General features: G+C 42.5%; 1 protein-coding gene across 5 annotated transcripts in view; it reads right to left on the bottom strand.

Annotated features, from left to right (window-relative positions):
- The window catches only part of MTCL1 (microtubule crosslinking factor 1), a 110,567-nt gene that overhangs the window by 83,054 nt on the left and 12,228 nt on the right, over nt 1-15,285 (bottom strand). For all 5 annotated transcript variants that reach the window (XM_072852728.1, XM_072852729.1, XM_072852731.1 and 2 more), the window contains exon 3: nt 13,755-13,913. In XM_072852728.1, the coding sequence (XP_072708829.1) occupies nt 13,755-13,913 (159 nt within the window). The remainder of the gene's footprint in view (nt 1-13,754; nt 13,914-15,285) is intronic.

Here is a 15,285-nt window from a genome sequence, read left to right as displayed (position 1 = left end):
TAAATCCTTAATGATGCCTAGCCTCTTTTATGCTAGCAGTTTTACATGGTAAAAACAATTCTTCTTGAGAATGTCAACCTGCCAATCTGGTTTAAGGTTTTAAACTTTTATGAAGAATTTCAGAGGGACAGTAGAAATATTACTGTTAATGGCTTTGTTTGAAACGTCTTGATCATGGATAATCAGCTACAAGGAGCTGCAACACAAGAAGCCCCTGAAAAGAAAATTAAAGCTAAATCAGAAGTGTTCCAAGGCTTTCTATTCCTCATCCCCCATCACAAGCCTCCAAGAGGTTACTGCCATGTCCTCCTCGCCCAGCAGTTCCCACTTCTGAGACAGGAGTAAAATGAGCCTTTGGTGGTGGGCGATTTATCTGAACTATTTCCTCTCCCAATTGCCCAGGCAGAAATCTCGTATTCTCCCCCTCCTCCCCTCTGAGCTGCCCAGTAAAACTCAACTCCAGGACCTCAGAGCAAGAGCTAGAGTGACCAAGTCAGGAACAAAATCAGTTGCAGACCGGGAAAGGCATGAAAAGATGGCTTCAATTTTAAAGACCAGATTGTAATATGATAAGAATGACAACCTTTGCATTCTAATTAGTGCTCCTGTCCCCTTCAATTTTGTTGGATGATGACCTGGAATAAAGGTACCAGGATCCAATCAACACCCACATTTAAAACCAGTTAACAGACTGTCAGGTTCAGTTGTGAAAATGCCTTTATTAGTAACCAGTCTCAGTGGATCCTGGAAAGCACTGTCAGTCTTCATACACTGAGCATTACATGCTGGTTGGTTTAGGAAACTGAAGATAATGTACGGAAAGGCCTTCTTTTTCAATCTCTCTTGGTTTGTGTTCACTATGAAAAATCATGTACTAATGTTACTGAGATCTTTCTGTTAATACCAGATTGTTTGAAGAAGTATTGTACTTCTTGTGGAGCATTACGTTGTGGATACTTGTGGGGTATCATATCCACAGCTTTTCTATTGCTCTTGCTTCTAGGGAAAGCATCCGTGAAGACATGAAGCATGTGCGAAATGCCCATGCCGGCAATGCTCATCCCCACAAGGCTTCTCTTCCTTCCCTTTGACTAAGAAAATTACTGCCAAATTTTCTCCTGATTGTCTTGTAGCAAAGAAACAACAATGCTGAAGTTCTCCACAGTGCTTGTTCATACCGACTCAAAAGGACAGCAGTTCATGCAGCGTACCTGTTTCTTCCAACAACCTGATAGCACAAAACCACGTTCAATGAAAGACAGCTGCCAGAGTGCCAATGCCTAATCTTTCTGTGCAGAACCACAGGAACTCCTTCCGTTTTCTACATTTTTCCCCCAAAGAATACACAAATTGTTACATATGGTTACTCTTACAACAGTTGTGGCCAAGAGAAGCAAGGGATATCCTGAATTTGTGCTACCTGAATTACTGTCTCCTCTACGGCTGTGTGGACTGATGGACTATTCACTCAAACAAAACTGAACAGACGCTAAACTTTATCCAAGAGTGAAATCAACACTGTAGGATCAAAACCACCCTGACTTTAATATTCACTGACATATTGTTTTTCATTTTGTTTGGTCTTTGCATTTACCACAGTCAGGACCAGAATGGAAGTGGCAAATTATCCCAACAAGGGCATGTTCTCACAGTATTTCCAGGGAAATTGAGAGCAGGTGGAACCAGAAATAGCACAGAAAAAACTTCCTATTTAAAGATTTTTGTGCTTGCCTGAAGCCCTGACCTAGGGAAGCAAAAACTTCTGGCAGCAGCTATAAAGTAACTTTTCAAATGGGGTAGCTCAGCTCCCAACGCTGGAGACTGCTGTCCCGAGGTGTGCCTGAAGTCCTGCCCATCACAGCTGCCCCTAACCTCAAGGGCTGGTTTGCATATACTGGAGAACTGTGGGTTCAACTTAGCATCCACATCTGCAATATGCAGAGGAAAAGCCTAAGGTGAAGAAGAGAGGGAAGGAACAAAAGATGCGAGAATCCCACCAAGGAGGGACCAGTAGAAGGGGAGGGAGGAAAGCTGATAGTTTTGGTCATCTGAGGAGATGAAGGACACCAAAAGGGAGGACTGGTGTGCTGGGCATTCCAAAGATGCATTCCAACTCTTTTTTTTTTTTTTTTTTTTTTTAAGGAAACTAACCCTAATTTATTTTTCCTTTCCCTTGTGAAGGTAATCCAGAAACTATAGTCATATCCCTGACAGCTGACCATAACAGTGGAGAAGTGAAGAGCTATCCTTCTATAATTTTGATGCATAATGGTCAAGGTCCAACAGTAACTTCCTTCCCACAGGTGATTTCCACCATTTCACATCCTGATAAGTAATGTAGGACCTATGTTTCAGTCCCTCCCCAGACTAATATGGGAACCTCCCCCTATAACTGCCCACAGTTTGTGATACCTGTGGCAATATGCACTACCTCTTCTGGTTTGGGAATAATCAACAAATTAATAAAGTCATCATAAAAGATACATGAGGATGGCAATGGAAAACCAGAAAGACTCCTTTGGGAACTACCAACCTGTCAGCCTCATTTCTGTGCCTGGGAAGATCATGGAACAGATCCTCCTAGAAGCGATGCTAAGGCACATGGAGAACAGGGAGATGATTTGAGACAGCCAGCATGGCTTCACCAAGGGCAAGTCTTGCCTGACCAACCTAGTGGCCTTCTATGATGGAGTGACTACATCAGTGGACAAGGGAAGAGCTACGGATGGCATCTATCTGGAATTCTGTAAGGCCTTTGACATGGTCTCCCACAACATCCTTCTCTCTAAATTGGAGAGATATGTATTTGATGGATGGACTGTTTGGTGGATGAGGAATTGGTTGGATGGTCACATCCAGAGAGTAGTAGTCAACGTCTCAATGTCCAGATGGAGATCTGTGACTAGTAGTGTCCCTCAGGGGTCCATACTGGGACCAGTACTGTTTAATATCTTCATCAATGACACAGACGGTGGGATTGAGTGCACCCTCAGCAAGTCTGCAGACAACACCAAGCTGAGTGCTGTGGTTGACATGCCTGAGGCATGGGACGCCATCCAGAGGGACCTGGACAAGCTGGAGAAGAGGGCCCATGTGAACCTCATGAGGTTCAACAAGGCCAAGTGCAGGGTCCTGCAGCTGGGTTGGGGCAACCCCTGGAGTCAATACAAGCTGGGGGATGAGGGGATTGAGAGCAGCCCTGCAGAGAAGGACTTGGGGGTACTGGTGGATGAAAAGCTGGACATGAGCCAGCAATGTGTGCTTGCGACCCAGAAAGCCAACTGTATCCTGGGCTGCATCAAAAGAAGCATGGCCAGCAGGTCGAGGGAGGTGATCGTGCCCCTCTACTCCACTCTGGTGAGACCCCACCTGCAGTACAGCATCCAGGTCCAGAGTCCTCAGTACAGAAAAGACATGGACCTGTTGAAGTGGGTCCAGAGGAGGGCCACAAAAATGATCAGAGGGATGGAACACGTCTTCTATGAGGACAGGCTGAGAGAGTTGGGCTTGTTCAGCCTGGAGAAGAGAAGGCTCTGGGGCCTTTATTGCAGCCTTTCAAAACTTAAAAGGGGCTTATAAGAAAGATGGGGACAGACTTTTTAGCAGGGCCTGTTGCGATAGGACAAGGGGTAATGGTTTTAGAGTAAAAGAGGGTAGATTTAGACCAGATATAAGGAAGAAATTTTTTACGATGAGGGTGGTGAAACACTGGCACAGGTTGCCCAGAGAGGTGGTAGATGCCCCATCCCTGGAAACTTTCAAGGTCAGGTTGGATGGGGCTCTGAGCAACCTGATCTAGTTAAAGATGTCCCTTCTCATTGCAGTGGGGTTGGACTAGATGACCTCTAAAGGTCCCTTCCAACCCAAACCATTCTATGATTCTATGAAGGGCCAGACTCTTGAAAACTGAAAGGGGAGATGAATAAACAATCCTCAATTATTTTTGATAGAAAAATATATTATATATGATGAAAAACATTAAAGAGAAAAGCAACTTAAAGGCTTTCAGATTTAAATCTGCCTTAGAACTGTTTATCATGTCATTTAATTACTTTATTCCCTCCTTCATCACTTCAAAATCTGCCATTTTGACACCACTGAACTCAGGGATGGGAATTTATCCTGAACTCTGCACACAGCGGTAGTGAGGAGAGCCGCCTTCACCAATCTCCGCACAAGACCCAGTTTCTCTCGGCACAGCTGACTGCAGCAAGAGCACGCTGAAGAGATTGGACTATTTTGGAGTGATCCCTGAGAAAGAGGCCTTAAATAGACCAATACGTACATCTGGCAATCTCAGATGGATCATTGTGCTCCTTCTGCCCACATAGACATTATGTTGGTGTCCCTAAATATCAACACAATTTACCCTTCCCAGCTCCAGCTACTATCACTGGAGCAAGACCTAAATTTTTCATATCCAGATAAGAATATATTGCAATGCTTATATTCATTTGGGCTCAAACTTTCATCTTGCAACAAAATATACAGTAAAAAGAAAAGGAAACACAGAAATCAGAGGTAATGTACCCATTTGGGGCAGATAGCGTCATCCTTCTAGACTGAATGAACCGCCGTTACGGGTACTAAAAGAAACCTCAGGCTTTCTCACATCAAGGCACAAACCCAAACCCAAATCAAGTGAAGGCTTCACTGTGCCTCCTCCCACAGAACAGAAACTGTCTCCTTCCCAGGCATTTCTCAGCAGGCGGATTGTGGGAACAGGGTGAAAAAACATGCCAGCCTTGCAGCGAGCTCCCTACCAATGTAACTGCTGGCAAAACCCATGGGGATCTATGGGGTGTGGGGATCAATCGTATGGGGATGAGAAAGGGGCTGGAATACTGCACATGCCACCGCTTTGGCATGAATTGGGTTTGTGAAACGAGTGAGATGGGTGAAAGTATCCTCACCTGTGGCACAAAGGAAACAGGTTATTTACAGAAAGCAGCAAAATGTGCTGATTAGAGGTTGCTTGAAGACTCCCAACTGCTCAATTCCACCTCTTTGCCACTTAAAGCCTTTTCCTGACCTACTCGCACTGACCGACTCCACTTTCCCATTCTAGGGGAACGGAGAACTTCTTGATGGATCCAGGCGATGCACAATGCACTGCCAAGCTGGGCTGCCTGACAGCCAGCAAGGCTCTGGGTGGCAGAGCCAGGCTTACCAGCACAGTGCCAGGTGTAGGGAAGGGGGAAAGCCCAGTGCCGTAGCATGTGGCAGTGCAAAATTTGCCAAGATGGTCCGATCTTTCCCCCTCATTCATCCTCTGACAGCTTGAGTAGGGTGATGTTAATAATTCATAAGTTATCTGTGCAATAAGTTATGTTCTCCTTTTAAAAATAGAGCTAGAGAAGCAAGTGTAAATAATTAATTTGAGAAGAGAAATAATCAATTAACCCTTTTCAAAGAAGGAAAAAAATCAATAGCTCTGACTTTTTTTCACCTGCCTAAGCATTTCCGGACAGTGCCGTCCCCGTGGCTGCCAATGCTCCGATGCAACATGTATTCCTACATGCAGCATCACCACAAGAAAAACCACAGGCAATCTGGGAAATTTGGTAAGAAACTACACATCTCACAAAGCTCCTCTTCTCACCCTGACAGACTGTCTCTTCTTCTTTTCCATCCCGCTACCCAGAGCTCCAGATGCTGGGATGAAATTACCGGCGATGTGAGATGAAAACAGTTGGCGCCTGCTCACCATGAGCCAGCCAAAGCGTGGCAGGAAAGCTATGCCTCGCAGGAGCGGCAGCACCAAGTGCCAAATGAAGGGTGCTTTTTTACAGGTTTATATACCCCTTCTCCTTCAGCTGGAGCTCCCTGATATGCTCGAGGCCAGATTCACTTAGGATCTGTGCTGGCTCCTCCGAGCCCTGGGAGGAAAGTGGGGAGGGCAGGGCGTGAGACATCTCTGAAACTGCGATGCCCTGGGTACCCATGTCCACCCCAAACACCGTGTGACGCTTCCCGCATGAACAGTTGCCAGACAGTGGCTGATCTGAATTTCACCAGAGAGCAGAAAGACAAGACTTATTCCTAATTAACTTCACTGTACACTCGGCTGTGGATATTCCAGCTCTAGATCCCAGTTTCTGCTCACAGAACAGCAGCATGCTGCGAAAATTTGCTTGCCCTGGAACAAAGTCTTGCCCACACCTTGGCAAGGAAAGCAAAGGGTACTGTCTTTATCGAGGACTTATGCCCCAATTGAAATGTGATTTAGAATATGGAGAGCATGCCTTAATTTTTCCCCCCAGAACAGCACTTGAAGGATTTGCTACCAAGTTTTTACAAGGGCTTGCTGAAGAAAACCTTTAATTATGCTGTAGATAGATTAAGGGAAGGAATGAAAAATAAGCCCATATTTTTCCCATGAAAGTTTTATATAGATGTCACAGAGGCTACAGTTTGTTTGCAGTGTCACTGCTGAAGCCCATGTGACAGACAGCAGGATTATTTTTGGTAACTGGGTGGAGGATGGGGAGACCGATACACAATTTGAGCTTCGTGGAGGTTATCTCCATGCAGTCTCTGTTATTGAAAGAGCAGCGGTCTATTAGTTACTGAAAGACTTCTGCTTTATAGTAAGAAAAATACATGACAAATGGGACATAGAGGAATTTCAGTTACTATACAAAGCAGGTTTCCTTATAACTAACCAGTACCTGGACAATCATGCAGTTACAGTAGATCACTGCTCCTGCTGTAAATGCCACCACTTAAATGTAATTTCTCCATATGCAAAGGCCAGTTGAGGTCCACCAACATATTTGGGAGCGAGGCTGTGAAGGGGGTGAGTTAGAGGAAGCCCCTGTCTGGGATGAGAGGCTCTGCTCAGGCTGAGTAACAGAAGAGCAGGGTTTTTTGCATGATATAAAGCTCTGGATCTCATCAGCAGAGTCACTATTACTTTATCTCAAAACCCCTCACTTCAAATATTATAATAGGATTTGGAAGCACTATTAGATGATTGCTGGCAAGCATGGACAAATAGCAAATACCTAGAAAATAAAGACTAGCTGGAGCTTGGTGGCAACTTATTCGGCAAATCATAAATTCAGATGTAGATACTGTTTGGGGGGGGGGGCATTTATAAGCATAAGACACTGGCACAAAACATTTTTAAAATTTCAGAGGTTTTTTTTGTTTAAATCTATTTTTAAAATTGCTAAAAAGAAAAGTGGGCAGTGCATTAGAAGATGTATAATATAATTCCTTGGAAAAAAAAAATTATGTTACTGAGTTTGCTTCTCAACTGCTATACATTTTGAGTCGAGCCAGATCCATTTCCACGCCTTTTCTCCACCCTGTTTGTTGGTAGCAGACCATTTCACTATCTGTACAGCTCCTGAAATGCCACAACGAGCATAAATCATTCACTATGGTTTAGGTCCCAATTCATTATTTATCACAGTGAAAAAAGGATACCGGAGACAAAATGGTGCTGCGGTAAAACTTTCATGCAGTTAATGGTTTTAGTTATGATCATTGCACAAGACTTCATTACTTATAACTATCACAAGCAGTAACTTCTAAGCAGGGCTACTGAGTCAACATGGTGCTCTTGCTTAGCCCTTTTAATGTTATTTGAATCTATAGCTTACAAGTCTTCTCTTTGTCCTGTTTCTCAGCAAATTGCCATCATTTAAACTCATTGATACCTAAGAAAAGTCATATATTACAAAAATCAAAGATTTTTCACAGTACAGCCCTACTTCACCCCAGTGAGTAAATTTCTTTTGAGAAATGGCTGAAGAACATTATGTGTTACCTTAATAAACATGTATGAAGTCCTAGCTAATGAAAACATGGGCAATATTTTCTACAAACAAGTGTGTTTTCAGCAAGAATAATTTCTTCACCCTTTGTGTATTACTTTGCACCATATCTATGTATTTATATCAGAGAGAAAAGAGGGACAAGTGATTTCAGATTGGAATAATCACGCTTTACACATACGCTGCATGTATTATGCCCTACTTAAAAGGTTCAAGGCCATGAAAATCAGACTGTCATGCTCAGCTCTATAGAAATAGCCTCCAGATTTCATTTTGCTAGATTATGTTTATAGAGCTAAATTCTTCTGTCAGCAAAAAGCTCTCTACCTCTAGTGATGTTAAACAGAGTAGTGCACATGCACTTTGGAGAAAAATTTGTCTCTAAATAATGTGCCTGGAAGATATTTCATCTCATCTTGTATATTTCTATCATTTTTACAAGCATCTGAATGCAGCTTCTCACTCTGTTAAAAGGAACAGATATTTTAACAGAAAAATTACTTTGACTGTTAAAAGCAGCAGTTCTTGAACTGTGCTTCAAAAATCGGGTGCTGCAGGGGAGGAGGAGAGGGTAAGCTCAGGCATGATAGCATCGCCATTAGCACGTAAGCCTTGGATGAAAGAGCCTTGAGAGAAGCCACTGCCCTAAAAAGCCCACAGGTAACCTGGGAAAGCCCATTTGTACCATATGAAAACCATATGTACTGGTTTTCATCTCAGTCTGTGTCCTAAAGAGATGTGTTGAAGACATTGCTAACGGCCAGTGGGCTTGCACTTCTCTCCTCTCATGCGGAAATGAATGGAAACAGTATTTCTTGCCTTCCCATTTTGCCTCTGCCTTTCTTTGTAAAAACACCAGAGAATGCGAGCTGCAGCCGTGGTCCTCCATCAACTGGAAGTGATTTCCTGCGTGAACATGCCCGGAGAACAGCACTCGTGCCTCTAATGGTCCCAACAACCTGGAGGGCTCGAAGCACAAATTATTTCGACTGAAGTTAGGAGCTGGCCAAGAAAACCTCAGTGTCACAGAGGAGGTTGCTGCTACACCAGAGGTCCTTGCAAGAGAGAAAGCAACACCTCTGGTTGCTCCCCCTCCGGTCCTTCTGCTTTCAGTGGCAATAGAGAGTCACCTGCTCAGTACAGCCGTCCCACAAGCAATAAATGCCCCTTTCTTCCCAGCTACACAATTCTCATTCATTGCTTGCTAAACTGTTTCATAGCGCTCATGTCAAATCTTTCAGCAGCTGCTACCCCCGTCCCTAATCCTTCCCTCTCTTTGTCCAGTCTGGCAGGGCTTCCCTTCCAGCAGCATCAGCGCTGCCACAGCCATGCCTCTTTCTCTTCCCTGGCTCACAATGCCAAACCCAGACAAAGAACACAAGAAAATACAAGTTTAGCAGCTGCGAACAAGCAACCGACTCATTCTCCCCACAGGGAAGAGGAGTGGGTCCTGTGCCATCTCAGCGCATTTCTACAATAAGTAGCAAAAATGGTTTATTATTCCCCAGGTATGTAGTTTTTAGAGAGAGGATTACTCTGAGAGGTATTACTTGCAGGGGAGTTAATGATCACTACAGCGATCATTAGGCATAAAGGCACCCAACACTTGCCAAGCACGATTTCATAGTGGTTTAAACTTACACTACAGATAGGTCATCTAGTTGTGAAATATCTTTGCTGAGAAAATATAAGCAAGACGTTCCCTAAAGACGCCCTGGTGGCTCCAAGGAAGTGATGTTTGGGATAGGTTAGATGTTGACTGGAAGATGTTCAGATGTCAAAGAAGATCCACTTCCTGTTGTCAAGCCTTTGAGAAAAGATCTGGTTTGTAGATGCTCAGGAGAGAATTGGTAAGGGTTTTGCCTTAGTGCTAAGAAAGGAAACTTTGGAAAGAGTTTTCTGAATGCGTGCTGGTTGACCAAGTTGAATTCTTAATATACATAAAAATTTCTCATGAGCTGAATTAGGATATTAGGAAGGGGAAAATGACAGTTGCAGGGATGTTGCTGAGGTAATCTGTTAGTGGTGGAGTCATTTTATTCTCTCCTGGCAGCCTACTGACTCAAATGGTGATGTTAATAACTTAGACAACAAGAGAAAAAAGCAAGCAAGCCTTGGCAGTGATATGTGTACGTATTGAATCTGTGAGGGTACACTGCCTTTGCTTCTAAAGTTATAAGGAAGAAGCAGCTTTGGTAAGTCACAGAAAATCCTAGCAAATTCCTAGAATGGACAGTTCTTAGAGACATCCCAGTTTTGCAAGGATATGCTACAAAGAAGCATTCACAGCAGTAGGAAAACTCTGAAGCTCTGATGAAGAATGCCACAAAAAAGGCATCAGAGGGAGGCACAAAACCAGTTGAAAAGTTCACAGTAAAAAAAAAAAAAAAAGAGGGAAGAGTTGAAAAAGGGAAACTGGAAAAGTAGGTGAATGTAATCGTGGAAAAAAATTCAGTGAACCACAGTGCTGCAGCAGTTAGAGAAGACTGAAGCAGAAAAACTTGGTACAGTCAGGAAAGTTAAAAAATATTCAGAGAAAAAACATTATTACCCAGTGAAAGAAGTAGCTTCAAAAGAATCAGTGGAAGTATTTCAGGCAAGAGTAGCAGAGTGATGAACTACACAGCGATAAACAAACAAAATCTGAAAAAAAATTAGGAAGCATTGTGGGAAAGAAAAGCACCACATTATCTGTTGGCTAAGAGGACTGAAAAAAAAGGAAGTAGAGTGGCATGATTAAGGAAAGTAAATGCCAGGGTGCTGATGAAGACATTCAGAGAAGAATGGTGTCTAACTGGAAGACATCAGAAGTTGATAAAATCCACAAGTATTGGTTAAAAATCCTTACCGATCCAGATCTTAGCTCAAAATACATCTATAGGATATGCTGCAAAAGGCTGGAGGGATGGAGCATGCTTATGGAAAAAGAAAAAAAAAGGGAAAGAGGGAAAAAAAAAGGGAAACACTGTCCTAAAAACCTGCAAGTGACTCACTGATGATCTGAGAGCTCCTTATTGAAACAATCAGTGAAAACCAGAGTATTTTGATGATGGAGAGTACCTGGCAGATACCAGAACAAAACAAGAGCCTAGATGTGGTTTTGACAGATCATGCAAAAGCTTCTGAAAGCATGTCATGAAATGGGAATCCAGAAGCATCTGGGACTGGGGAGGGAAGTGCATTAGCTACGACACAGCTGTAGGAGAGGAGATAAGAGCACTGTGAAGGACATGGCAGGTGACTTCTTGTCACCCTTCCTCTTTGTTGTAATGTTGCTTCTATTATTTGCAAAGCTGAGATGCTGAGAAACATTACTTAGTGACAAAAGAGGAAAGCCTGTCTCATATCTGCTTAATACAACAACTTGAAATTACATGGTCAGGAGGAGGCACAAATTCATTTCCCAGTTAAAACTGCAAGGCTTTTTTGAAGGAAATAAGAATTTTATTTGGACAGAGCAAGCCTGTATATATTTCACACCAAAAAAATCCTGTTGAAAGTATCACAGGAGATCGAAACAGGTACTGGGGTGAAAGAATCCATAACAGCACTAAACATTGTAAATGTTAGGAATTCTTCAAAAGATTATGATAAAAAATGAAGGTGGCTTTAAAGAAAGAGAGCTTTCAGAGATGTGTACAATTCCTAAAGATATTTCAGCATGCAAAATACATTAAACGTAATCAACATATATGCCATCCACTGCAGTGAGAAACTGGACCCGAGGGAATTGTATGGTAGGACAAAGCAGAAGTTGGCACTGAATTAAGCAATAAACATGAACACGGATGTGATAAAATCTTTTTGTTGATCAGAGGATGATAGAGGAAAAGGGCTGAGAATAGTCAAGGATATTACAGAAAATGAGCATATGGTGACAGTGAGCTATATCAGAGAGCGAATACTGTCTAACTGGGTCTCGGGCAACGCTCCAGGACTGGATAGGAAAGACGCTCCTTCTAAGTGTCAGCCTTTAGATAGACAAGATGCACAGTCAGGGTGGATTGGGAAGAAGCTACATGGCCTTTTGGTGACTTTTCTCCTGATATATAAAGCACCAGTTTTCCCACTGCATGTCTATTATACATTGCTTTAGAGCTTTGTGCGCATTAAAGAGGCATTGCTTCTGGTAGTTATTTGAATACATCTTGAGGCCAGATTTTTTTTTTTTTTAATTTTTCAGCAATGTCAACAGCGTTGCAAACACATACTTATCTGACACACGTATCACTGTGTTTCTCCAACTTTTGTCTCATCTGTCCTTGTGTGACCTGCCAAGGACCCAAACCTCTGTCTTCTCACCTACTGTAACCTTGTGAAATTCTGACTCCCAGAGAAACCACCACTCATGGTATGAAAAACGAGACCGTACTACTACTACCACATCTTATGCTACATCTTACACCCTGCTGTGCCTTCAGATCAGCATGATCTCATCCTATCATTCTACCTGCCACCTCCCCCTTTCCTTAGCTCCCCTCCAGCCTTTGCCTCTTATGGGGCAGAGTCTGCTTCCAAAGCAAGGGTACATTCACTTCCACTTGCAATGCAGCAGAGACAGTTGAGTGAGTTGTGCATCCCTGCCCTGCTAGGCTGCAGCAATCTAAGAAGCAGGGTAAATTCAGCCTGGTTAGAGCTCGCTTGAGACTCCAGCACTGCTGGACCAGTTTCCTTCCCACTGCTCACCCACAATTTAGTTTCTCAAACTGCTTAATCCCAAAGACCATCAAGCAGTATCTAGTGGACCTGTGTGTTAATCAACAACAAGCAATACATTTGGTACTGTGGATGACACGGTATTTTTGTATGGAATATAGACTGCAGACCTGGTAACATGGTATCATGTCCATTAAGCACAGCATTCACAAATAACATTGGGAAAGAAGAAGAGTAGCTAAAACATCATGCCGACTTTATCTTTTGTGTCAGGCTCCTAAGTAATCTAAGCAACACTGGTATTTACACCAGCTGACGATCTGTACTGTTAGGTACAAAATGCTCCAAAACTCTTGCACTGGACTCCCCATAACCCAAACGCAGAGAGAAATTAAATAGGAGTTGTCCTTATAAAACCGAGTCAGGCTTTGTGCCAGTTGACTTGTAAGCATTGTTTGAAAGATTAAAATAACACATAATTGCACCAGCTTTCTAAATCTCACCAGGGCTCAGAGGATAAATGCCTTACCTCATTATGTTTAAATGCTCTATCTCAATCTGGTTTAAAACAGAGCAGAGGCTGTGAGCTGCCAATCTGCTGTACTGTTAAGAGAACAGAAATACCACTACAGACCAGGCTGTGAGCTCCGGCAAAGAACCACGCTTAGTATTTGGCTTTCCTTTACTGTCCCCCGCTCCTCAGCTCACTTGCTTCCAAGGATCGTCACTTCACCCAGTATGACTATGTGTCGGCTCCAATTGAAATGATCCCTTTTCTCAACAGACAGCGTTTCTGTGCCTGAAGTGCAATGTTATTTATACATTACAGACCACATTCCTGCTGCCTAGCTCATGCTAGTGGCTCCTACTGTCACCGCTGAAAAGCACCAGCCAAAGCGGCAGCTTGCCTATCTGAAGTATCCTCTCAGAGACGAGTCACGCACACCTCATTTGACTCTCAAATAGGTGGAAGTCCCAGTCTGTGTAAAGGAGAGTCAGAGCTAGCTGGAGTCAAATCAAAGATAGTTTTGCTCCAGTAGGAAGAGAGGCTTTGAGGAGCCAGTTTAAAACGGGACAGAAGCCCTGTGAGAAGCCCCAGCCAAAAGCCCCAGCATCACTCCTCTACCTCCCTTATTGTTTCTAAATTACCAACACATTTGGGACATATAACAAAGATGAGGAGACCTTTTGGGCAATTGTACAAGCAATATCAGTAGGCATTTCAGGTAAGAGTTAGTCCAAGATGCTTGCATGTCAAATTTCCCATCCAACCCAGCAACACCGCTCTGCATGGCTTTCCTGACTATTGCATACCTCTTTTAACTTGTCCAGCTCATTTTGCAGTGTCTGCTTGGATACTTCCACCTCAATAATTTGCTGCCGAAGGATTTCATTTTCATCTTCTGCTTTAACACGTTTCTCTTCCACAGTCTCCAGCTCATGGTGCAGTCTGACAGAAACATCTTTGGCTACCTGGTCAGAAGAACACAACCACATTAAGAGGATCCATGAGGAGCAAGAGCTACAGTATATCTCCTACAGTAGGACGCATATTACAACCCTAGACAGCTGAGAAATTTTTAATTCAATTATGTGACTGTTGATGAAAGACTCCAAGCCTTCCAAGTACCAAAATGAATATTCATTTCTAATAAAGAAATCCAAGATGAAAATCTATTTGATTACCCGTCTCCAGCTCCCTCTCCACATTATGCTAAGGCAATGCCGTGAACAGCAGGAGGAAACGCGCACATACCAACCCCACACATCAAAGTCCCAGCATATCACACTGATAAAACAGAAGATGAGGAATTGTGCTGTAAAGTTGACAGGTCATCGATCAAAGCTGCATCCATGCAGCAGTCTCATCCACCCAAATTTGCTGCTCTAGCAGCAATCACAACTAGGCAAGAGTGATATGAAAGCACAGAAATATATGCTAGCTTAGGTCTTCTGAATCCAGCCTAACAAGAATAAATATTTACTCCAAAAACACTTGGAAAGGTGATTCATCACGCAAAATGATGAATTACTGAATTACAACAAGTCAGCAAAAACAAAGCAAACAAACTAAAAAACCTCAATATCTCTTTCATTTGAATCTATGTACAAGATTTTTACTGAGTAATGTATCATTTCTATTATGATAAGGTTATAATTTGTTTTCTATCATAAAAGAGAAAATTAGGTCTGACATTTTGAAAAGTTTGATGACTTGATATGTCACTCTCATTTCCACTGCTGGAAACCAATCATTCCAGTTTCAGAAGGTTTTATGTTTTGCATTTTTAAGTACAAAATGCTTAATAATTCTAGTAGTAAGCAGTCCCTCTCTACAGAAGATATTTTCAAAACAGCTACAAGACAGCAATATTAAGACAGACGAGTAAAGCTAGATAAACATCGTGCCTATACAAAGCTTAGCCTTGATGGAAACATTTCTGAAAAATATAAAAACCGTTTCAGTATGGACATAATTTTTACAGGAATTTGTGTTTTTATGGGAATAGCATTTTGATTCTCTATCTGCCCTCCTAAAATATTATAATAGTCTGTTCCTGTTATGAGTAACGCATTAGGCACTAAGAAATGCAACGTTGACTAGGGTTTTTTCAGTTATTTGGCATAAGCAAGAAAAGAAAAGGAAGGAAATGGCATGAATTGGGAAAAGCATATCAGGTTTTGTTTATACAGTTCTGCAAAGCTAAGGTTTTCACTAAAACCAGTAAAACAAAACCCTTTAAATCTTTCAAATGCACAAATGTAGCTTGACTGCATTTCTTTCATTTTGAATCTAAGCACACTTTTTTTACTAACACATCTTTTTATGATGCTGCATATTTGT

This window comes from Ciconia boyciana, chromosome 2, assembly GCF_034638445.1.
Source record: "Ciconia boyciana chromosome 2, ASM3463844v1, whole genome shotgun sequence".
Classification (NCBI taxonomy): Eukaryota; Metazoa; Chordata; class Aves; order Ciconiiformes; family Ciconiidae; genus Ciconia; species Ciconia boyciana.
The sequence above is the reverse complement of the archived record's forward strand: the minus strand, read 5'-3'. Positions and strand labels throughout refer to the sequence as shown.